Here is a 25,842-nt window from a genome sequence, read left to right as displayed (position 1 = left end):
ATTTTAAACTTAAAATCATATATATTTCAAGTGACAAAATTATCCTCTTATTATATATCATTTTATTTTATTTTATTTATTCTAAATACAAAATTCATTTCATTTGAAATGAATTTCATATTTAATATAAAATCTATCAAACAAAAAAATTCATTTGTAAATGAATTATATTATGAAATTCATTTGTAAATAAAATAAATTTTATCATAAAATTGTACCAAACAGGATCTCCTAGTTAATTAGAGAAATTTTTGTAAAACAAAATTAAAATTTAAAAGTATTTTAAATGACAAATTGAAGTTAAGAAACAGTGAAATACAAGGCAAAGTTCAAAAAAAAGACTATAGAAATCACCCTTGAAAAGGAGATGATGTATTTTTCTTTTCATATTCATTTTTTTAGTAAAAGGGGGCAGAGCTAGAAATTGAATGTTAAATTTCTTGCACTGAGAAGCAGAAGTACGAAATTCAACTCTTTACTGGTTACTAGGTAGAGGTACTTTCCAAGAATTTGAAGTAGGCTTGATGGTTAATGAAAGTCGATGTTGATCTTCAAAACTCCCCGAGCAAGCATTCATACAATTCATTTACATTGTGATTTCATTCGATACATGACCACAGTAACAGTAGAGATGGTTCAGAAACGATGCGTGATGTAAGGAATTTAACAGTGTTATAAAGTTGTTTTTGAAATGACGATGACAATGGGTAGGCAACTGCAAAAACTACATAATTCAAATTTAATTAATATTTTTAAAATTTAAATTCTTCTCTTGATTATTGTTACTTAAAAATATTTATATTCATTTATTTTATATATTTTAATAATAATTTATATAAAAAATTATTTTCTATTAATAATTTAATATTTTCATAAAATATTTAAAATTTATTTTATTTTAAATAAAAAAAATTATAAATATTATTATAAAAAATATATTTTATATTTAATTAAATATTTATATAAATAAATTCAGATAATAAATATTTAACATGCAAAATCCAAAATCATCCAAAATCTGATTATATATTATCCAAATCCATCCTATCGAATATCTACAAAAACACAATCCGATCCTTACTATGGCTTTCGGTGTCTTTGGCTGCAGAACACATTTTGAGATGCCTGTGCTTCTAAACTGTTTCCAACTCACTGTACCCAGCAATCAATCCTGTTTCTATCTATCAATCCGTTTTATTCAATGGATTTTCACTTGATGTTTGATTTTAGACCTGCAAATTGAAAATCTTCACAAGATTGCAGGCATTTCAACAATTTCTCCTTTTTCTTGCCTTGAAATAATTTTTAAATTTGTTCGTGGAATTGAAAGTATTGTATTTACATCCAGAAATCTCCAAGGCTGTTCATCCACTGTATGTCATCAGGAGAAAATCAAATCTGATTGCATAAGCTCTCCATGCCAATCATTTTATAAACAACTTCAACTTCACTTGGGCAAAGAATGGTCGTGAAGAAACCTTATGTACAAACAATTAACAGGTGAGATTGATACTGAACCCCAGTGAATCACCTATCAAGCTTCTGAGATAGGTCTGCAAGTGCACGATAAAGAATTGATGCAGCAGGTGGCCTTGGTAATGAGCCAAGAAGTATATCAGATGCAGTTATTGACTGGCTCCCATAGAATCTGGAATTCTCTTTCGACCGAGTGGTGACAACACTCCCTTCAAGTGAACATCCAACAAATGCTCCTACATATTCGACAATTAACATGTAAGCTTTAACAGCAGTATCATAAGCTGAAATGAGATCCATTTCAAAAGAGAGGAAAGATTTAGGTGAGCCGCCAATGTTAATAAGAGGAAGGAAAAAACAAAAGCCAAAAAAGAATGTATAAGGTTTTATGTTCTTTCCATAAAATGCCAACAGAACACGTAATATACTCGTGACTGAAATTAAAAACAAAAGACTATACTCGAGTTTAATATCATTACATCCTGAAATATAAAAAAAAGTCCCTGTTTTAACTAACAAAATATTAACTGAGAAGTTACAAATATTAGTAATAAGCCCTAGAGCATATCATGAAATTGTATTTTATATTTATTCCCTTTTTAATGGCATATATCTTTTACCCTTTAAATTTAAATGGTTTAAATTTAATTGAAAATATCTTTTAGTAACTTGTCAGATGTTTTATTGTTAAAGTGTTAAGAATATGAGTGACGAAATATTCTGACACAAGTACTATAAATCATGGTTTACAGTTTTGGATACTTCATAGAATAATATTTATCTATATAGACTGTCAATTTTGTTTGTTCTCATTGATTAGTACGAGATACTAATGATATGGAATGGTGAGTCTCGTGCCATATAACAAACAAAATGGACACTTATAAGATAAGTAAGCCAAACCAATGACGTAAGATGATATGTACATGGAGTTTCTAAGGATATAACAGCCCATAAAGAACTACTGTCAACATTCCAATCCATAGTTGAATCTTATGGGATAATGTTATCAGAAAAGAAGAGCTCATTAGCCCAGACTGACATCGACTTTCTTGGAATGCACTTCAAAGAAGTAAAATATCAAACAGGTCCACACATAACGGAGGAATTATTGAAATTCTCTGATAAATACTTAACGACAAAGCAGCTACAACAACTTTTGGGAATTGTCAATTATATCAGAAAGTTTATTCCTCATGTTGCAACACACGTCAGCCACCTTTCCAAGATGCTAAAAAAGACCACAGCACCTTGTGGTCCGGACTAGACCAGTGCAGTCAAACTCTAAAAGAAGTGGCTCTAACTCCGCCACCTCTGATTCCCAGTTCGGGGCACCACATTATCCAGACAGATGCTAGTGACACTCACTGGGGCGTTATCCTGATTGAAGAAATACAAGAAGAAAAGCACATCTGTGGCCACGCAAGAGGTGAGTTCCCATATGCTCAAAGACATTACCATTATGTTTACAAGGAGATCTTAGCCATAAAAAAAGGAATCAAACGGTTTGAATTTCACCTTATCGGACATCACTTTACTGTTCTTATGGACGGCTCATCTTTTCCGAGAATTTTGGACTTTTAAGAATAAAACTCTTCCTAAATTACAGCTGTTAAGGCTTAAAAATTAATTCACAAAATATAAATTCACAGCCCAACACATCAAAGGAAAACACAACCTAATTCCACATCTGTTATCCAAAACCAAAGATCTTCATCTTGTGAACTCTTCACTCCACTTTCCCCTTAATACTAATGGCTTCATCTTCTTCAGCCAACACTCTTGAGTTCTTTATCCCTACACCAGACAGCTTTCCTCCAGTATGTTCTCCGAACATGCCTATTCTAGAAATTGTCAGATTCGCCAGCAATCACTTATTCCACCACCAAAGTGCTAGAAATACTCTTAGAGGTTTAATCCCCTCTACTTCTCATTTCCTGCCAGACAGTCCTTTCTTAACCTGTTTCAGTATTCATCCTGAAAGGGATCTCATTTTTGAAGAATTGTGGTTCCTCTCATGTATGGTAATCCTGTATTCTACAGCTGTGGAATTTCCTCTACTAGCTGTTTATCAGTACACCCTCACGACCGACAGAAGGACTCTCTTGTTAAGATTCCTTGAAAGATTCAAGCCCATAACCACATGGCAATATAGTCTTTGAAGACTTATAGAAACCCACGGTATTGATGAAAGGCCCATAAGAATACAACCCACAATCAAGTCCATGTTTATCATGCACAGGCCTTTCTTTAAAAGGCCCGATGGACTCTTATAGTCACAAAATTCAGTATATGAATGAAGGACATATGACGGTATTTTAACAGATAAAGATGTTATGGGACAACTCAGAAGATAGCTGGCCAAGTACCTCTGCGAAATTAACAATTACCAGTCTCCTATACCTCCACATGTGACATGTACCTCCCTTGGACCCATCCATTCCCCAGAGCAAATGCCCATTGACTGGATCGATCCTCTTTGGCAGGACTCACAAGACCCCATGGACGTTGAAACACGTGAAGCAATCCAAAGTGCTGCACCACTATCTCCTGAGGAACGTGGGCCATGATATCAATCTTTCTATGGGGATATAGACTCTGATGATTCTGACCACAAGAATTACAACCTTTCAAGGTCACCATGACAAGAGTGTCGGCCACCTACAATAATAATTGTACCTTTTACTTTTAACAGTGTGTTCCTTTAAGCTTTAATAATTGTGTTCTGTAAGTGTCGGTAGCTAGTTGCCTACCCGGTAGCTTGTAAGAGTGATAGTCTCTCCCCTATATAAGGAGGCTTATTTTTTGTTTGTAATCAGAGTTTGTCTTCAGAAATAAAACCTTTGTTTCTCTCACATATGGCTTTCTAAGTTTCTCTCCTTTTCTTCTGAAAACCATAGAAGGTGTATTATACTTGTATGGCCAGTGACACGTATGCTCTATACTTGCCTCTAGTGAGGATTTTGTGTATCAGAAATGTCTTTGTTATGGTATTAGTTGCGATGGTCCCTTTGTTCTACATACATGCTTAATACAAAAGGGCTCCCAGCCTGAGAGTACCTATGGAGAGGGAAGTGGCATTGAGCATGAGTATGATGTATGACAAGGGGCTCCCGACCTCAATTGGTATCAGAGCCTAAGATACATATATAATACATTATTCAAAGGTGAGTAAGGAGAAATATTTTCCATAAAATGTCTTGCAGAACTCATACGCCATCCGTATAAATCGTAGTTGAACAACCTACCCTTGCTGAAATAATAAATCTAACATTTTCACTTTCTTTTTCTTCTTCTCTTAAAAGAACCCTATCATCCCATATAGATAAACTTATTGAGATTGCTTCTCTACCTGAATATGCTCAGGTTAGAGAATCTCTTCTTCCACTTCTTAGTCCTTATAACATCTACAGACGATCTGGTTCTCTTACTAGGAGTATTAGATCACTCATCTCCTCCCGGAGATCTCTTCCAAAAGAATATGTCCAAGTCTCCAAAATGGATCAATGTTCTCTCCAAAGCTCCACTGCTAAACAGTACGTCACCTTGGAGATTCCTCCTCCATTAATTCCTAAATGGAGATGGGAAGGATACTCTCACCTACATTTTGGAGCAGTCAGACTCATCATTAGCCTCCACGACAGAAGAGGAATACCAGTTACTGCCCGAGTCTCATTATTAGACACCTGCTTTTTACAGTATGAACACGCTGTCATAGGGACATGTTTGACTACCCTACATGCTGGAAGTGTAGTACTTACATTTTTCCCTAACTACAATCTCTCCCTCAGAGACCCACACCTTTGTACTTCTTTGAAAGTACAAGTACAACTCACTGGAGCTGAGCAGGTGACTTCATCCATAATGGCTACTCTTCACCACCAGATCATGCACCGATTGCAAGATCATGCTGTAGATCTTTCACAAGCCTCTGTGTCCAATGATGCCTTGTTAGTAGTAGCTGATACTGAGACGACTCCTACGATCGTCCAGATTCCCAGACAGCTCCCAAGAAATGAGCTTGAGCAACTCATTCCAAAGGTTTGGTTAACAAATTATGAGAAACTGCACGCCACTTCACAGCCTATCCAAATCACTGAATCCTCTTTCAGAAGAAATACAGAGGGAACGGTGCAGACCACGTTCCAGCCTCCAAGACACTCTACAGGTTCATTACCTGTATTTCAAACCATGATGATCTAGCCATTAGCAAAAGAAGAGAAGCATTATCCCATCAGAGCAGTCACTCCTGATAATCATTATATCTAACCCATGAGGATAGATGGTCACTGTCCCTAGGATCTCCCAGAATCAGGAATGTATGATCCCGATTGTGATTGCTGTGACAATTTTTGGAAAAATGAGTACGACCATCTCCTTTCAGAAAAGAATTGGAGAAAACTGAAGAAATATAGCACAGTTTCTTGCAAGCCTATGCAGCCTTTCAGACAAGACCATCCAAATGGTGACCCTTGGATAGGAATTCATGAAGAAACTAAGTGAAAGAAACCCTTTCCTATTTATGAGCTTGCACTGGAGATGCTCAGAAAGGAAGAACAATATACTGATATTGGGCCATGGGTATGCCATATGCGGTTTTGGACTTATCTGCGGGCTGGATACCCAATTGCCAGAAACCTGCTTTAAGGTCAAATTTTGAAAATATGTGGGCTTCATGGCCTCTCAATCACTTCCTACAAGACAACAAGTTCCCTTTGCCAAAGCCTGAGGTTTTATTCACTCAACTTCATGAAGCCCACATATTCTCAAAATTTGACCTTAAAGCAGGTTTCTGGCAGTTAGGTATCCAGCCCGCAGATAGGCCCAAAACCGCATTCTGCATACCCACGGCCCAATATCAGTGAACTGTTCTTCCTTTCGGCCTTAAAACGTCTCAGTATCAGCTAATACTAACAAGGCATCATTGGACACAGAGGCTTGTGAAAGATCTACAGCATGATCTTGCAGTCGGTAGATGATATGATGGTGAAGAGTAGCCATCACGGATGAAGTCACCTGCTCAGCTCCAGTGAGTTGTACTTGTACTTTCAAAGCAGTACAAAGGTATGGGTCTCTGAGGGAGCGATTATAGTTAGGGAAAAATGTAAGTACTACACTTCCAGCATATAGGATAGTCAAACACGTCCCTATGACAGCGTGTTCATACTGTAAAAAGCGGGTGTCTAATAATGAGACTCGGGCAGTAACTAGTAGTCATCTTCTGCCGTGGAGGCTAAATATGAGTCTGATTGCTCCAAAATGTAGGTGAGAGTATCCTTCCCGTTTCCATTTAGGAATTAATGGAGGAAGAATCTCCAAGGTGACATAATGTTTAGCAGTGGAGCTTTGGAGAGAACATTGATCCATTCTGGAAGTTTAGACAAATTCTTTTAGAAGAGATCTCCAGGAGGAGATGAGTGATCTAATACTCCTAGTAAGAGAACCAGATCTTCTGTAGATGTTATAAGGACTAAGAAGTAGAAGAAGAGATTCTCCAACCTGAGCATCTTCAGGTAGAGTAGCAATCTCAACAAGGTTATCTATACGGGATGATAGGGTTCTTCTAAGAGAAGAAGAAAAAGAAAGTGAAGATGTTAGATTTATTATTTCAGTAGGGGTAGGTTGTTCAACTACGGTTTGTACGGATGACGTATGAGTTCTGCAAGATATTTTATGGAAAAGATTTCTCCTTACTCACCTTTGAATAATGTATTATACATGTATCTTAGGCTCTGATACCAATTGAGACTGGGAGCCCCTTGTCATACATAAATACATCATACTCATGCTCAGTGCTGCTTCCCTCTCCATAGATACTCTCAGGCTGAAAGCCCTTTTGTATTAAGCATGTATGTATAATAAAGGAACCATCGCAACTAATACCATAATAAAGACATTTCTGATACATAGGATCCTCACTAGAGGCAAGTTTAGAGCATACGTGTCACTGGCTATACAAGTATAATTCACCTTCAAGGGTTTTCAGAAGAAAATGAGAGAAACTTAGAAAGCCATATATGAGAGAAACAAATGTTTTATTTCTAAAGGCAAACTATGATTACAAACAGAAAATGAGTCTCCTTATATAGAGGGGAGACTATCACTCTTACAAGCTACCGAGTAGGCAACTGGCTACCGACGCTTACAGAACACAATTATTAAAGCTTAAAGAAACACACTGTCAAAAGTAAAAGGTACAATTATTATTGTAGGTGGCCGATACTCTTTTGTCATGGTGACCTTGACAGGTTGTAATTCCCTTGATCAGAATCATCAGAGTCTACATCCCCATAAAAAGATTGATATCATGGCCCATGTTCCTCAGGAGATAGTGGTGCAGTTTGGATTGCTTCACATGTTTCAACGTCCATAGGGTCTTGTGAGTCCTGCAAAAAAGGATCGGTCCAGTCAATGGGCTCTTGCTCTGAGGAATGGACGGGTCCAAGGGAGGTACATGTCACATGTGGAGGTACAGGAGACTGGTAATTGTTAATTTCGCAGAGGTAATTGGCCAGCTGTCTTCTGAGTGGTCTCATAACATCTTTATCTGTTATAGTACCATCATATGTCCTCCATTCATATGCTGAATTCTGTGACCATAAGAGTCCATTGGGCCTTTTAAAGAAAGGCCTGTGCATGATAAACATAGACCTGATTGTGGGTTGTGTTCTTATGGGCCTTTTATCAATACCGTGGGTTTCTATAAGTCTTCAAAAACTATATTGCCATGTGGTTATGGGCTTGAACCATTCAAGGAATCTTGACAAGAGAGTCCTTCTGTCGGTAGTGAGGGTGTACTGATAAACAGCTTGTAGAGAAAATTCAATAGCTGTAGAATATAGGGTTACCATGCACCAGAGGAACCACAGTTCTTCAAGAATGAGATCCCTTTCAGGATGAATACTGAAACAGGTTAAGAAAAGACTGTCTGGCAGGAAATAAGAAATAGAGGGGATTAAACCTCTAAGAGTATTTCTAGCACTTTGGTAGTGGAATAAGTGATTTCTGGCGAACCTGATAATTTCTGGAATAGCCATGTTTGGAGAACATCCTGGAGGAAAGTTGTCTGGTGTAGGGATAAGGAACTCAGGAGTGTTGGCTGAAAAAGATGAAGTCATTAGTATTAAGGGGAAGGTGGAGTGAGAGTTCACAAGATGAAGATCTTTGAGTCTGGATAAAAGATCTGGAATTAGATTGTGTTTCCCTTTGATGTGTTGGACTGTGAATTTATATTTTGCGAACCAATCTTTAAGCCTTAACAGCTGTGGTTCAGGAAGAGTTTTGTTCTTAAAGTCCAAAAATTCTCAGAAATGATGAGCTGTCCATAAGAACAATAAAGTGATGTCCGATAAAGTGAAACTCAAACCGTTTGATCTCATTTTTTACGGCTAAGATCTCCTTGCAAACAAAATGGTAATGTTTTTGAGCATCTGGAAACTCACCACTTGCGTGGCCACAGATGTGCTTTTCTCCTTGTATGTCTTCAATCAGGATAGCGCCCCAATGAGTGTCACTAGCATCTGTCTGGATAATGCAGTGCCCCGAACTGGGAATCTTAAGAGGTGGCGGAGTTAGAGCCACTTCTTTTAAAGTTTTGACTGTATTGGTCTGGTCCGAACCCCAAGGTGGTGCGGTCTTTTTTAGCATCTTGGAAAGGTGGCTGACATGTATAGCGATATGAGGAACAAACTTTTTGATATAATTGACAATTCCCAAAAATTGCTGTAGCTGCTTTGTCGTTAAGTCTTTGTCAGGGAATTTCAATAATTCCTACGCTATGTATGGACCTGGTTGATATTTTTCTTCTTTGAAGCGCATTCCAAGAAAATCGATGTTAGTCTGGGCTAATGAGCTCTTCTTTTCTGATAACATTATCCCATAAGATTCAACTATGGATTGGAATGTTGACAGTAATTCTTTATGGGCTGTTACATCCTTAGAAAAAAGAAAGATGTCATCAATATATACGAGTGCACTGTGGAGTATGGGCTCGAATATCCTGATCATGACTTTTTGAAAAAAGGATGGAGCCGTTTTAAGGCCGAAAGGAAGAACAGTCCCCTGATATTGGGCCGTGGGTATGCAGAATGCGGTTTTGGGCCTGTTTGCGGGCTGGATACCCAACTGCCAGAAACCTGCTTTAAGATCAAATTTTGAAAATATGTGGGTTTCATGAAGTTGAGTGAATAAAACCTCAGGCTTTGGCAAAGGAAACTTGTTGTCTTGTAGGAAGTGATTGAGAGGCTTGTAATCAATCGCAAGCCTCTTCTTGCCTTTTAACTTCTCAGACCTCTTTTCTACATAGAAAGCCTAGCAAGCCCATGGGAGAGTAGTTGGCTCAATCAAGACCTGTCGGAGAAGTTGCTTGCATTCTTCTTGGACTAGAACCAAATCTGCGGGATTCATCCTCGGATGAGAGGCTTTAGTAGGATTTACATCTTCATTTAACTTGAATGGCAGATGGACAAAGAATTCTGAGTTCTTCCATAATGGTAGAGGATGATGGAACTGTGAATGTGAATCAGCACAGGATTTGAGAAGAAGTTTCTTGTGCTCTTGAAAATCTGATGAGGCATCCGTCAAGGAGTACAATTTAGGAATGACGGTAAAAGGTTGAAATTGCCTTTTATACTTTAATCCTCTAGATAGGATCTTCAGGTGCTTTGCTTGTTAGTATAGATCAAAACCAATCAAAAGATCCTTATCTGGAAGGTCAAAACCAATGATTTTGATCCAAAAGATGCAGGTCGGGAAGAACTGAATACCAATTGGATGCTTAGTAATCAGGTTTGTTTTGAAAATGTTTCCGTCTGCATCCTTAAAGTACTCCGTATGTGGAACTCAACTTTCTGGAGGGAGAATGGCAGGGTTCATCATACTCTTATGGGCTCCTATATATTAATGAGCCGCTCATACTTGCTGGGCAGGATGTGCAAAGAGACCAAAGGTATAGGAATAGTATTCGAGCTATGAGTGGAGTGATTGGACTGGATGTTTTGGGCTAGGTAAAAAGGGTAATTGGCCTCATAACCAGAATCAGACTCTGAGTCTTCTGAAGATAGAGACTGGAGTTGGTCAAAGTCAACATTATCTGTTCCAAGGGCAAACACAGTTTCTTCATCTGACCCTTCCTGTTTTGAGAACAGGGATTCAACATCATCAACATCTAGAGATATGTGGAAAGCTTGTTGAATGTACAGGATGAGTTTCACTGCCTTATTTGGATTCTTAGGGCAATTCTTCGCATAGTGGCCTCGATTGCTACAAATATAACACCGATCAGACTTTCGAGTGCCCTGTCGTTTCTTTCGAAAATACTGGACCGGTTTCTTTCCTTTTTGGTGTTTGGAAGAGTATTTTGGACTTGGGCGGCTTGGATACTTTTGACGATGACTCTTTTTCTTTGTTTTGCACACAGTTTTTCTCTTTGCATTTGATACCCAAATGAAACTTTTGACAAACATGCTTTAAAGTTTTCCTGTTCTCGATAATGTCCCTGAATAACTTCTGCTGCTCACACATTTTTCTAGGCAAGCCAATGTCATTTTGTGAATTTCACCAATTGAGATGGTATTCATATCCTTTCTGGTTGCTGCAAGAGACCGGTGCAATTCTGGCTATAATTCTTCTGGAAGAGAGGCAATGTATGTGTGCCAGAGATTAATGTCATTAAATCCATTAAGTAGATAATAACGTTGAACCATTCTTTGGTAATGTCTTTCAATATCAGCTCTTTTAAGAGAACAGCAGCGCATATCAAAAAACTCCTGGCATAATTGTTTGTTGTACAATGAGGCATCTCCCAGGAATTCAGAGAAAATAGCATTAATTGCTTGTAGAATAGTTAAGTGACAAAATTGGGCCTGTTGATAATCTCCAAGAGACGCAAACCAGTCTTGAAGAGATCCAATTGCTCTGGAAATGAATTCTTTCAAAACAACATGTGAATCAGCTCATTCTCAGAGCATCTGTATGTCTAACCATGCCTTAAACTCAGCAAGGCGATCTCTCCATTTAGATGGAGGGATATCATCTAAAGTGAACCATGGAGCAGAGCTAGGTTTAGTCTGTTGCTAAGTATTTGGGAGATCAAAATTCAATTCCACTGGTTCATCATCTGGAACTTCTACTTGGGGTCCCTGGGCAGGAGTAGGACCTGTAGTTGTACCACTAGTGGAATCTGTAGTAGGGGCGGATCAACCATGAGTAAAGCTATAATATCCATATTTCCAATGTCACTATCATTACTGGAAGAATCATCATCGTCATCATCGGAGGAACTATCATCAGATTCATGTGGTTCAGAAATTAAGTCTTCTTCTGGTGTTTTGGAGAGAGTCATCAGAGGAAGATAAGCTGCTGGATTCAAATCTGGTAAGTGTAGGAGGAGGCACTAGTTTGTGAAACAGAGGTGATGGGGTGTATGGTATGGGTGTTGGTTCAAAAGCAAAACTAAATGGGGAGTAAACTGGGGCAGGAGTTGCTATGAATGGATTTTGTATCTTTTGTGAAGAGAATGAGCTATAAGGAGCAGGTGTCTCAATTGGTCTATGAAGATCAGCTTCAACCTGGGCTAGCTGTTTCTTTAGCCTCTTTATCTCTGCTTCTTTCTGGTTAAATTCCATACAAACTTCCTTTGTTGAATCAAGGATCGAAGATCCTTATCCAATTGGGTGATTTTCACTTGTAAATCTCTGTACATATTCTGGGCAAACAATGTAAATGAATCCACCTTTTGATTAAGAGTGTGAATTCTAGTGAGGACTTGATCAATTTTAGAATCAATACGCTGCAGTGTCTTGTTTTGTACTGCTGCGTTCTTTGTCTGCCAGTTTAAGACTTCTTCTTGGGTTATTGGGACTAGTTGGCCATCAGCAACAATTTTGGCTATTTGCACAAAAGGTCTCATAGAGATCTTAATCTGCTGATCTGTTTATTGTGTTAATGGAGGAAAATCTGCCTCATATGAAGCAGGAGATAACATCATACATGGTTGCATGACTGGAAGTGCAGGAGGTGGAGTAGGTTTCAAAACAGGAGGAGGAGGACAAGAAAGTCCTTCCTTTCTGAGTATTTCCAGTGCAAGTTCATAGATAGGAAGGAGTTTCTTTTGCTTAGTTTCTTCATGAATTCCTATCCAAGGGTCACCATTTGGATGGTCTTGTTTGAAAGACTGCATAAGCTTGCAAGAAACTCTGCTGTGTTTCTTCAGTTTTCTCCAATTCTTTTCTGAAAGGGAATGGTCGTACTCATTTTCCCAAAAATTGTCACAACAATCACAATCGAGATCACACATTCCTGATCCTCGGAGATCCCAAGCATAGTGACCATCTATCCTCATGGGGTAGATATAATGATTATCAGGAGTAGTCGATGGGATAATACTTCTCTTCTTTTGCTAATGGCTGGATCATCATGGTTTGAAATACAGGTAATGAACCTGTAGAGTGTCTTGGAGGCTGAAACGTGGTCTACACCGTTCCATTTGTATTTCTTCTAAAAGAGGATTCAGTGATCTAGATAGGCTGCGAAGTGGCATGAAATTTCTCATAATTCGTTAACCAAACCTTTCGAATGACTGCTCTGATGGGATAATACTTCTCTTCTTTTGCTAATGACTGAATCATAATGGTTTGAAATACAGGTAATAAACATGTAGAGTGTCTTGGAGGCTGAAATGTGGTCTGCACCGTTCCATCTGTATTTCTTCTGAAAGAGGATTCAGTGATCTAGATAGGCTACGAAGTGGCATGATATTTCTCATAATTTACTAACCAAACCTTTCGAATGAGTTGCTCAAGCTCATTTCTTGGGAGCTGTCTGAGAATCTGGACGATCGTAGGAGTCGTCTCAGTATCAGCTAATACTAACAAGGCATCTTGATCATAATAGTGCATATAATCCCTTGACCTGAGATAACACGGTTATCTTGCATATAGGTGGTTTAAATTTGATACTGTTTTCATGCTTGCACTAGGTATGAGTATATGGGTATGAATTGGCTCCGACTAGTTATATATGAAGATAGGTGTTAGTCAAGATAGAATCCATTACCCTAAGTAAATTCTATAAAATCCTATATTCATTTAAATTGTTCTTGATAAGTTAAGTTCTTGACCAGAACAGATAGATTTAGTCAGAAAAGAGTTTCTGATTGGATAATCTTATTAATCAAGAATTAGAATTAAAATGAAGTCATATAATTCTAAGTGTCAAGAGTTTAATATAAACCATTACTCTAGCTAGAATCGGAATTTTGTAACAGAGAGATTTTAGTGTATAGTATATATGATCAATGTTCATGAGTTACAGATTAATTCATAACTAATTGGGTAGTCATAATATATTATGCTAGATGTCAACCATGATTTATGAGAACTTAAAATAAAAATGGAATTTCATTTTAAGAATGAAATAGTTTCAATAATATTAAAAAGTTAATATTATTTTCACTGCCAGTTAGTCATGAACCTAATAAGTCACACACATAAGAACAATATGACCAAAGTAAAATTAATTTAATTAATTGATTAAATGGTTTAGTTAATTAATCAAATTAAAATATTTAGCTTGCAATTACATTACATAGTCCCTGGCATGAATTAAAACTAAATTGTTCAATGAAAGTATGCAAGTTATTATTTAAAGTGTTTAAATATAAACTTGATTAATTAAGCATAAGGTAGAAAATTAATTTTGGCCAATTTGACTAATTTTGACTTGATCAAAGGAGAGAGAAAGTGTAGATTAATTAGTATTTTTCTTATATACTAATTAATTGAAATTTTAATTTCTTAATTACTTTAAGTTGACAAGTGAACTAATTAAAATTAGAAAATACATTTAATTGTTGAATTAAGTGTGAACATTTGTAAGCGTAATTTTAATTAAGGAAATTAAAATAAATAAAAAGGAGAGAAAGAAAAAAAAAAGTGATCTTCTTCTTCCTCTCAATATTGCTGTCCACTTTCTCTCTCTCTCTCTCTCTCTCTCTCATAACCAAGTTTTCTTCCTTTTTTGCTTAATTCAAGAGAGATTAATTGTTATAACTTTTAAATTAGAGGTTGGAAAAGTGTTTCTTTTCACTTCCATAAAGCTAAAAACCTAAAAGCCCTAAAAATTACTCTCTCTTGTCCTTGACCGAATCAAAGGAGGAATCTAAAGGGTTTTAGTTCAATCAAAAGAGTTCGGTCATCTTGTTTGAATGGACAAGCTAGAGGATCAACAATTGGTGATCTCACTACCCGGATTAGGTAGTTGAATTTGATTATGCGCTTAAGGGGTAAATTTCTCTAAACTTTGACTTGTTAATTTTAGGGTTTTTGTTTCCTAATGGCAATTAGGCTTGTTAGCAATTAAAACATAATTTGTTATTACTAAATTATGTGTTTTACAATAGTATAAATTGTATGTATGTTACATGAACACTAGGGTTAAGAAAATTTTATAATTGTTAACTTTGCACCCTTACGTGCATTAATCCTTCAACAAATACCTTTACTGCAGCTGTATGTATAACAAGCAGCATAACCGCCATCGCCAGCTCTCAGATCAGCTTCAACTGCCCGTCCAACAACACCAACTGCTGCACTTAAACCAGCACCCACTGAAACATGTGCATTGCCACAAAATGTATTGACAGCATCATTTGTTCTCAATACAATTATGAAATCTGTCAATTCACCTCCAGCCTGCACACAAATAAACCCTTTAAAAATAGTACCAAACACCCTCCTAACAGAATTCCTAAAATATTCCATTGAGTTGAGATATAAAAAAAAAAAAAAAATCATCAGGCACTTTCTTACATAAATAATTGGAAACTAAACCAAAAATCAAACCTAAGAAAATTCTCCGACAAGTATCAACTACGTGACTAAAGTACTCAACAATCTGCCAAGATCTGAGTAAAAAAGTGACCATTGATCATGTTCATCTATTGGTAAAAATCTAGAAACATGGAAGAACCAACTAATTTAAAAATTAAAGTGAAACAGCAATAAAATGGTTTCCATTTTCAATTACATTGAACATACTGTTTATACATTTTCATCAATGTTAAATAGAGACTTATAACCTGAGCTCCCCAACCCATGCCAAATGAAGATATGGCAGAAGGTGGAGACCATGAACCATCTTCTCTGCAAGCAATTACAAGCCCAGTTCCAACATTATAAGTTACCATCATCCCAACTTTGACAACTGTGATTATTGCAAGGCCTTTTGCATGTCGTAGAATGGCATCTGGAATTGATTTCTCAGGTTTTAGACAAACTGCCTGACAATGGAAACACATCAAGTCAGAATTCAACAAAGCTACCAAAGTTATTGCAGTAAAGCTCTATGGCTGCACATATCACCTGCAACTTTCTTCCTTTTAACATTTTCCCTGCCCCTTAAAGAGTATATGATAAAAAAGGAGAAAAGTAGATTCTTTGGACCAACACAACCAGATCCTAAATAATCAACTTTCTTGATTGAATTCCAATTGAACAGGAGTGTCTAGTGGAAAACTCTTAACTAATAGCCTATCCAATTAATGACTTCTAAGGAATTTTGTAAGCAACAAAAATGAGAGAATAAAAAAAGGGTCATGAGATCTAAAGCCTCACCTTGTTATAACCCTGAATTGCGTTTGTTGCCTTATAAATCTCATATTCCATGGATTGTCCCCATGGAAAATTAACCCAGGACCTCAGAGTACTAAGGTCTGTCAAGTCATGGGTTGGCAATTGAGCAGCATGGCTTACTTGGTCCATCAGGTATGGCTGGACAGTCTCAAGCCGAACGCAACAAACGTCACAGACTCGTTGAGGATCTGCAATACAGAACTTTACTGGCAACAAACTCCTTCCTTTAGAGCACTCGCCACAAAATATTCCTCCGCAAAACCTGCAGTGATGCCTGGAGCACATGATTGGATGAAACCGTACACCACATAGCATGCAAGCAGAGGCAGCACTATCAGCTAACCATTTTTGAGGCTCGGCTTCAAGAATCTCCCTCACATGACCAAAATTGGCTTCTGTAAGAGTTTGAGCCATTTCTTGCCAAGCTTGTTCTAATAGATGGCTTGACATCCATGAAAAATTACAACTATGAATATCACCTGAAGCAATAGCACTCACTTTTCCACGAGCTGCAAGTAACATTTCCACTATTACATCCCACATGGTCAAATCCTTCTCTTTTCCAAGGAACTGGTTCCAATCCAAGTCACCCTCAGGAAAATAACCACCATTCAAATGAAAACCTCTGCTCCACTCTTCATGATCATTTTCCAACATGGGAGGAACAGAAACAGGTATCCAAACCCCAGTTTCTTCAGAAAGTGGTGAGTCATAAAAGAAGTATTTCCCTAGCTTTTGCTCACTGGCTTTAGTTTCTTTCTTCTCATTGTTCCTATGATCATTTTCTCCAGAGGTAGGAATTCTATAGGTCCCAAGTCCAATGGTGGCTGCAGAATTATAGAAATCTGTAGAACTTTCAAGTCCCCCATTATCCTGCTATCAGAATATAAATAAAGCAAATCATCAATTAATAAGATGAAGAAAGGGACATGTATAATTGCAAGCAGGAGATAATAACATATCATATCAAGTCTTTTTCTTTTCAATTGTCTTCTCATTATCAGGCACCACTATTCTAGTTTCTGCTAAGTAAATGAACAGCATTTATTCACACATAGATGAAGAGTCTCAAATTTATATGAAAATCGCTGAAATAAATTACAAAGTTGATTTTATTGATTGTGTGATTAAGGTCCAACATTGCTTTCACAGCCATAATCAGCTCAAAATTATCACCAAAAAAATCCAAATTTGACGTAAGCAGCCGATAAATGATCATACCTCTCAGCAGAAAGAAAACAAAAATCTGAAATCATTCAAATCAATCCTAAAACACAAAAGCAAGCAACCAACCAAAGAAAAATAAACATTCAATTCAAAATTTAATCCAACAGCAGATGAGACTCACCGGGAGAGAATCGGAAACCCTAGTCTCCAAATTCTCAATTCCTTCAACTTCAAGAAGAGGTTTGAAATTTGGAGAGTTACCCTCCATATCGTTCAGGGAAAGGAGTAAAATTCGGCATATAAGAAAAGAAAAGCAATAATAAAAAAGATATTGTGAAGAGAAATTTGAAGATAAAGAAGAAGGCAGTAGAGATTTAGTTGATGAAGGGAATTGGGTTTGAGGGGGTAAAACGCGTCTTCTTTGGTCTATTGGAGTTTTGGCGTTGTTTACAGATAATCTAATTGCTTTTATTGATTCATTAATATAAAATATGGTTGATTTGGCTTTGAAGTAAATTAAACTTAAGAGTAGAAATTACAAATAAATTAATATTTAATTTAATTTAATTTATAAATTATATACAGTGTAAATAAAATTTATAAAGTCTTATAAAATTTATTTATAAATATAAAATTTTAATGTTTGTTTTAAATAAAAATTTAATTATAAATTTTAATAATTAATTTTATAAAATTTATTATAATTAAGATAAATTTCATTAAAATTAATAAAATTTAAAAATAAATTTTCAGTTATATATATTTTAATTAATAAAATTATCTTTTTATTATATATTATTTTATTTTATTTATTTTAAATATAAAATTCATTATATTTTGAAATGGACTATATATTTAATATAAAATATATTAAATAAAAAATTTTATTTTTAAATAAATTTTATTAAAAAATTTATTTATAAATGAAATAAAATTTATTATAAAGTTGACTAAAAAGATATAAAATTAAGTGTTGTAGTTATTAAAATAGGATAATGTTGATGTTTTTAAAATTTTAAAGATAATACACCAATTAAAATTAATTATAAAAAATTAAAATTTATTAATTAAGCATCATATAAAATATTAATTTAATTTAATTAAAAATAATAATATATAAGAAATGCTTATTTTTTATACTTCATTTTATATCCATTGAAATTATATAATTATATTTTGATAAAATTTTTATCTCTTTTAAGAGTAACATAATTAAACAAAACTATCTCATTTTCTTAATCTTCCTTACATGATTAAACAAAACTATCTCATTTTCTTAATCTCCCTTGTTTAATAATAATATTTATATTTAATTCAAGAGATTATTTAAACTAGATAATTTAGTTTCTAGTGTTTAATTTACTTATAAGTCGATCAAATTTACTTATAAGTAAAAAATCATAATATTAGTATTTGATTTATCTTATAAATTAAAAAATTATTTATAATAAGTCAAAAGTTATAAATAGGATACTCCTTACTTATCACTTTTAGATAATGAGAGTATATTTTTAAACTATATTTTAATCAAGTAAAAGACCATATTATCTTAATAGTTTTTTAAAATATCAATATTATTTTCATTTTAACAACTACAATACTCAATAATATATTATTTTTTTATTATTTTGACAAATTAAATTATTTTTAGGTATCTTTTAATTAAATATTTAAATTATTTAAAAATTAATTTTAATAGTTTTATTAAATAATTAATTATTTATTTTTAAATTACTTGTTTTAAATTAATTTATAAATTAAAAATTTATAAGCAAGCAGTCAAGTTATAATCAATTAGAAAGCACGTGAAAATGGTCCCATAAATTGAAATTCTCCATCTCACCTGGAAGGTCCACTCTCACATAGATCCCTGAAATTGAAAATTAGGGACCAAAAATTAAAATTAAATTGGTATGGTTTCAATTCTTAAAATTAGGGACCTAAAATTAATAAGTAGGTTCCTCTATTTTTAGTTTCGATTAAAATCCAATGATTGAAATTTTATTTAAAAAAAATTAATTTCAATCATTTATATTTTAATCTCAAACACGTCTGTATTTCTCATATAAGAATATTATAGAATACATTTGGTAGATACAAAAGTAATACTCCATCTCTTACAAAAATAAAAATTCTATTGTAATATAAAAAGTGAATCTCACATAATTATGCAAGATAATGTATGTGTACTGAATGCACTTAATAATCTCTCTATTAGATAAGTAGTCGTGAAAATTCTTGATAGATCTTTATACTTTATTAGGAGATTTAAAATTAATTAAGTAATGAGTTTAAGGTTTAGGTTATATTTAAGCATTTGACTAATAAATATGGTAAATTCTACCATACATATGGAATCGTGTGCTTTTCCATTCTCATAAATTGGGACTATTTTTTATAATTTGCGGAAAAACTCACATTTATATGAGTGTAAGGATTCAAAATATTAAAATTTAGTATTTGGGGTATAATTTTTTTGGAAAATAATAGTGCATTTGATATATATACATTTTTCATTCACAAAGATGTGCATTTCATTTTTCAAAATTTATCTTTTGAATGAATTGAGAGAAATGAAGGGAGAAAAAAAAGTGATTTCTCAAAATATTTTTTGTTTAAATAAGATAAAAAAAAAAGAGAATTGAGGAGAAATAAAATGACGACAAATAGAGAAAATTAAATATTATTTATATTAAAGTTACATAGTTTAGCTTATCAATTAAGAGTTCTCAAAGTATTGAGTGACGGTGACGATGATGACGACAGAGAGTGACGAGGACAATGGATTTAATCTGAGCACGGAAAAGTGACGTTTATAGGAATAAATTGATTTTTTTACTCTCATCTTTTAATTCCCTTATTAAATTTGAGAATGCTGATTCTCTTAATTACAGAAATGATATTCCCTAACTTATCAAACACTAAAAAAGGAAATTCTTATTTCCATTCCTATTACTGAATAAAAAATCTTCTAACTAAACAAGCCTTTCATCTTTTCTCACAATCAAGGCTCTTATGCCACTTTTTAATTTCTGTATATTAAAACAAATTCAGTGCACTATGTACAGTGCATCAGTTATATTCTATAATTTTTCATAAATTTAGGACTTTTATGGATAAAATAAAACAATTAATGTAGAAAAGGCTTTGAACAAACTTTTTATTTTTGCTTTTTTTTTAAGGCAAACTTTATACTAAATTACTAATCTAGTAAACTGTGGGCATATACCAATGGTGGAGCGACTGCAGCAACTCATCACCTCCTCTTTGCATCTGATCGCAACGGCGAAGGGAACTAATCTCTGCTCAAAACAAGACGAAGGAGACTGCAAAGCCTTCTGGACCCCAAATTTTGCTCAAATTGGAAAGTCCAATTTTGTCCAATCGGAATCAAATTGCCATCTTTTATATCTCAACATGGTAGCAATCCACTCTACCATCTCCTTCCCCGTCCTCCTTATCTTCCTTGCATTTATACTCCAGTCTTCATCGTCCTACACTACAACTAACAAATACCCATTACCATTTTCTTCGCATCGCTCCCTATTAGCTGCACAGAGAGACTCTCGTCGGCAGATCCCCATTTGCAATGAGATGGTATCGGGATCTCTCTGTTCCCGGAACCCCAATTGCCGGTGGTGTAAGAGTGAGGCGCTTGATGATATGTGCTTTAGCAAGGCTGAGGCCTGGAGGCTTCCCCAACAGGTCTTTGTTTGCGATTGATCAAGTATCTCTCTCATTTTAGAGATTTTGGTAGGTATGGAACGTATATGAAATTGGAGAGCTTCGTGTTATTGTTGTTGCTGCTTAGTGTATTGGGTTTCTCTGTAGTTCCTTAATGTTTCAGGGATTAGAAAGATTGGCAAGTCCATTAAAGAAATTCTTGTTTATGTTGATTTTGTTCTTGTTTATTAACATCAAACAGAGTGATTTTTTTTTTTGATGTATATTGATCTGGTGGCAACTAAACTTTTCTTCCAGTATTTCTTCTTCATTTGGTAAATGTGTAGGAATAGAAAGAAGTTGGGTTTGGATCCAAGAAGGAAGTCTTGTGTTTTAGTTCAATAATTGAGTAAACTGATTGAATTTTAATCTCCTTTTAAAACATGTTTCTTTAAGCGAACCAACCATATGATTCCTGAAGGAAAATAATAATGAGAATGTCCTGTTACATGAGCTTCTAAAGTTGAGTGCAGCTGCCTTTTGCTTAGCTTTCTTGCTCGCCATGTGTATTATATTGATGAGGATAATGATATTGGCTGGAGGTTGAGGTTCTGAAATTTGTGCTGCTTTTTTATATGATCAATACAGATAATTTAGCTATGATCAATGCATGTAAATTGTAGCTATTGACAATACAGAAAATGTAGCTATCATCAATATATATAAGTTTGTAGCTCTAATGAATACAGAAAATGGTTCTTTTTTACATGTAAGTTGTGGCTATGATCAATATATGTAATTGTTGGTATGATCAACACAGAGAATGGTTCACTCGAATTAGTGATAATTATGATGATAATACAGAAAATGTGTCTATGATCAATATATGCAAGTTGTAGCCATGATCAGTGATGCTACAACCACCAAAATAGTACCCGAAGGTGAGTAACTGGTAACCTAGTCGAGTCTAAACTCTCAAGTTTTTGGCAGTGACCAAATTGAGGTTTTGGTTTCTGTCAATGGCATAACCTTGATTCTTAGAGAAGTACTCTTCATGTTATTTATGTTGTTCTTGGTCCTGTCTGATTTATTTAACAAAACTTGCATCATGAACCTATTGTTTCTTATAGGGGTGTGCAAACGGTCAGTTCGGTTCGGTTCCGAACCGAACCGATAAAACCGAAAATCGAAAATAAAAAATTTTAAAAACCGAACCGAACTGATTGATAAGAGAAAACCAAACCGAATCGAACCGATAAATATCGGTTCGGTTCGGTTTTAAACCGATCAAACCGAAATTTATAAAATTTCATATTTTTAACATTAAATCTAAATAATAAAAACATAAAGACAAAAAAAATTAGAAATCAAAACTCAAAAATCTTAAGGTTCGGTTCGGTTTTCTTTGATTTCAATTCGGTTCGATTCAATTTGATTCGATTTTTTTGATTTCCTATATATATTAATAATTTCGGTTCGGTTCGGTTTTTTTGATTTTTTATGAAAATAATCGAACCGAACCGATTAACCCAATTATCAAAATTTTAAAACCGAACCGAACCGATTTAATTGAATTAATCGGTTCGGTTTGGTTTTTCGGTTTAAACCGAAAACTGCTCTCCCCTAGTTTCTTATGCCTGTCAGTTTAAGTGAAGAATGGTTATGAGGATTAGGGAGGCAATATGAACTAGTGGAGAGGAAATAAAAAGAACCAGTACACTCAGATATTGTTCAGTTTGCCGGTTTTTCAATAGGAGGTCATTCATTCTGGGGATGAAAGATATCTCTGTCTATGCTCTGGAACTCTTTTCACAAGTCACACACTTAAAAATTCTGGAGGTTTTAATTCACAAGATTCTGTAGACTGCACCTGAGTTGGATGTTTCCACCTCATCATCGGTTTGGCCAACAGATCAAGATAATTCTAGATATGATCCTGCTGTTATTTGAGAATGGAAATCTCTCATTTCACACCATTGATAGATAAGAACATTAACTACAGAGTTGAAAAAACAGAACAAATACTGCAGAAATCAAAAGCAGATATCCGGTCTACCATGACCCCAAACACAAATGAAGGATCTATGCATTTCATAAATGAATCTCACCATACATGCTGTGTCTTAGGTTCACGGTGAACTGGGTCTAGGCATATTTAATAGATGGGTATGGATCTAGGTTCATGGTGGACCAGTAACCAGTACTAGTGGCTTTTGAAATTGGAGCATCTACTGCCGCATTGAAAAATCAAACATCTAGACAAGATTGCACAATTTTACAACTTTTATTTGTATCATCTCCAAGAATTCAGAGATTACTTGGACTTGAGCAACAAGAAAAACTTGCACGACTATGGATTTTATTCACGCCTGTCATCTTTCCTGTACGAACCATTAAAAAACTTGCACGATTATGGACAATTGCAAATCTGATTCTTTCCCTCAGGCAAATTATAGATAAATACAGAAGTATGAGAGGCAAGCTGAGGCAAAGGCCTAGTTAGGTCCCCGGGAACTTCAGCAGCAAAAACCAAGGAGTTTGAGACGTAATTACAGTCATAGCAAGAGCGATATATAATTCTGAAATTAAATTACCTAATGGGAGATTGTAAACTTGCTGGTGCTGCAGAAATCTTACTGTTAAACCAAGCGCAACATGTAATCAAAGATCAAAAATTGAATAAGAAATAAATAAAATGCTGTTATTTTCATCTGAGTTTCTTCTTTCATTTGGGATTGAACAATTTTTTGTTCAACTCAGTCATTTCGCGAACAAGAAACCTAACAAAATACAAAAGAGAAAATCCTACATTAATACATTTATCTTTGTATCGTCCCTTTCCCAAACATACTGCTTCACAGCATCTCTCAGATCCTCGAAACTATCACACCCTTCAAAAAATTTAACCAACTTCCTCAACTCCCCATCACCAAGATCATCAATGAAAGGCCTCACCGGAACTGCATTTTCCGGCTGGAAAATGTAGCAGTTAGGATTATCATCAACCATCACTACCCTATTCAAGTCCCTACCCATCCCAGACAAGTCCTTAACATACTTCCCATCAACTTCCTTGCATGAATCCCGATATAGACGGTGTGAAATTAACCCCTTCACGTCTAGCTTGTCAAGAACCAACGATGCGTATTCCTTTAATCCGGCAGTGAACACCACCAACTCGTACTTTGCAGCCAGTGCCTCCAAGAAAGCATCAACTCCCGGCCGCTTCAACACATAAAAATTCATAAATTCTCCATCAATATTTGGCCTCACTATGAAATCAAACACTTGAGGTGGTGGGTCTGGTTTGGAATGCACCAAGGTCTCATCAAGATCAAGAAAGATGGTCCTTCTGGTGGGAGAAATCAAGGGCGGTAATTGTTCGTAAAAGAAAAGCGCACGGCAAATGTTATCTCTTTCAAGGTCGTATTCCTGTTGGAGTTCTTGTCTCTGGTCCTTGAATCCTTTCTTCAAGATTTTGTAGCCTTTATAGCGGCTATTTGGGGTGCTAATGCGGGCCAATTTGTAGAAGATCTTGGCGAGGCGGCGCTTGCATGAGTATATGGTTTTGTTGATGGATGTGAGGATGACAGAAGAGGCAGCAACCGGCTCAATCTTAACTGGAGATTTCTTGCGCTGGCGGCGGCGGCTGCCCCGGTGATCTCTAATTGACTTTGTTGGGGTTCTCTTGAGGGCCTTGCACACCATTTTTGGTTCTATAGAAATCAGAGAGAGAGAGAGAGAGAGAGAGAGATTGGTTTTGGGCTTTTGTGTGTTTGGGGGAGAGATTGGAAATGAGCAGGGGACACAGGGTGTGAGGTTGGATTTTAAATTTTGGTTCGTTGCAACGGTAATGAAATGGTTCGGAGCCGAAGCAAGAGACAGCAGTTAAAAAAGATGATCGTAGGTTTCCGTTGGCGTTTGTGCTTAAAAGCAGAAGGTTAACAACGGTGCTTTGAGGACGCAAGAGCAGTTAAAAAGTAAAAGTTGATTTTGGAGGGTGGTTTATTTTGGTTGGTAAATGTGGGTTTTGGGTAAAATTTAGAAAAGTGACCGTTAGATGGAGAACACAGTAGGCCCGTGTCTCCCACTCCCAGCTTGGCTTCAACTGTATTTTAAACTTGCATAATATGTAACAGGCTTCTGCCAATGATATTATAACTTTTTATATTTAGATAAAAACTTTACACCCAAATAAAATAGAAAATCGCAAGATATCTATGAAATCATACATTAAAATATAAACCTAATTTAAGCAAGAAAAAGGACAAGAAGTATTTTTAAGCATCTCAATTATTTGAGAAAAGGAGAGATTACCAAAATAGTGTTATGTATTTATTGCATTTTTAAATCAGGATCTAAGGTTAATTTTGTAAAAAAGCGATACCATGTGATTATGTATCATTAGCAAAGAGAGAATTTTGTACAATGGCATTATATAAATGCTGATGTGGAATTATTTTTTAATTTTTTAAATTTTAATATTATTTTATTTTATAAATTACAAATAAAGAATAATATTATTTCTCTCCTCATATCCTACTCTGCAACACCAGTGGCAAAGACCAACGGGGAAAGCCCCTTCGACTTACTTTCGCCAACCGAATTCTATGACCACCACCGCATCACCAACTCCTCTGAGTACATAACAAACTCCTGCAGCCTCAAGCTCTTCATCTAATGGTGGGCCTTACTCTCTCTAAACTGAAGGAGCGGAAACATGAAAAACACAAATTTATATCATTGAATTCAAAAAATTTTACCTAGGGTCACTTGCATCATGTAAGATTTATTTTTATCTATTAGATTTCAATAATAAATAACATATTAAAACTCTTTTAATATTTTTTTGGATCTGTTTTTGCCATTTAAGATTTTAGAATTAATCAGATTAATTTTAGAATCC

At 35.2% G+C, this 25,842-nt stretch overlaps 2 protein-coding genes across 3 annotated transcripts; both read right to left on the bottom strand.

The window, feature by feature from the left end:
- Positions 1 to 1,174: 1,174 nt before the first annotated feature.
- On the bottom strand, positions 1,175 to 17,732 carry LOC110657167 (uncharacterized). 2 transcript variants are annotated; one of them, XM_021814267.2, is made up of 5 exons: positions 17,455 to 17,732; positions 16,089 to 16,982; positions 15,554 to 15,754; positions 14,972 to 15,167; positions 1,175 to 1,712 (listed from the first exon to the last, which is right to left on the bottom strand). In XM_021814267.2, the coding sequence occupies exons 1-5, from the start codon at positions 17,539 to 17,541 to the stop codon at positions 1,528 to 1,530; spliced, it is 1,563 nt and encodes a 520-aa protein (XP_021669959.2). In that variant the 5' UTR covers positions 17,542 to 17,732; the 3' UTR covers positions 1,175 to 1,527. The 2 variants fall into 2 exon arrangements, with proteins under 2 accessions (XP_021669959.2, XP_021669960.2); XM_021814268.2 differs by having other exon boundaries at positions 16,089 to 16,979.
- A 5,879-nt stretch (positions 17,733 to 23,611) lies between these two features.
- On the bottom strand, positions 23,612 to 24,915 carry LOC110657165 (uncharacterized). The gene has a single exon (XM_021814265.2). The coding sequence runs from the start codon at positions 24,642 to 24,644 to the stop codon at positions 23,742 to 23,744; it is 903 nt and encodes a 300-aa protein (XP_021669957.2). The 5' UTR covers positions 24,645 to 24,915; the 3' UTR covers positions 23,612 to 23,741.
- Positions 24,916 to 25,842: the final 927 nt, after the last annotated feature.

Source organism: Hevea brasiliensis, chromosome 11 (assembly GCF_030052815.1).
Source record: "Hevea brasiliensis isolate MT/VB/25A 57/8 chromosome 11, ASM3005281v1, whole genome shotgun sequence".
Lineage (NCBI taxonomy): Eukaryota > Viridiplantae > Streptophyta > Magnoliopsida > Malpighiales > Euphorbiaceae > Hevea > Hevea brasiliensis.
The sequence above is the reverse complement of the archived record's forward strand: the minus strand, read 5'-3'. Positions and strand labels throughout refer to the sequence as shown.

Excerpts from the sequence above, each read along its gene's own strand:
- LOC110657167 (XM_021814267.2), bottom strand. The coding sequence starts at position 17,541 with ATGGAGGGTAACTCTCCAAATTTCAAACCTCTTCTTGAAGTTGAAGGA. Across the intron at positions 15,168-15,553 it reads GCATGGGTTGGGGAGCTCAG|GCTGGAGGTGAATTGACAGA; the intron begins GTTATAAGTCTC and ends ATTTGTGTGCAG. Across the intron at positions 1,713-14,971 it reads TACATACAGCTGCAGTAAAG|GAGCATTTGTTGGATGTTCA; the intron begins GTATTTGTTGAA and ends TCGAATATGTAG.
- LOC110657165 (XM_021814265.2), bottom strand. The coding sequence starts at position 24,644 with ATGGTGTGCAAGGCCCTCAAGAGAACCCCAACAAAGTCAATTAGAGAT.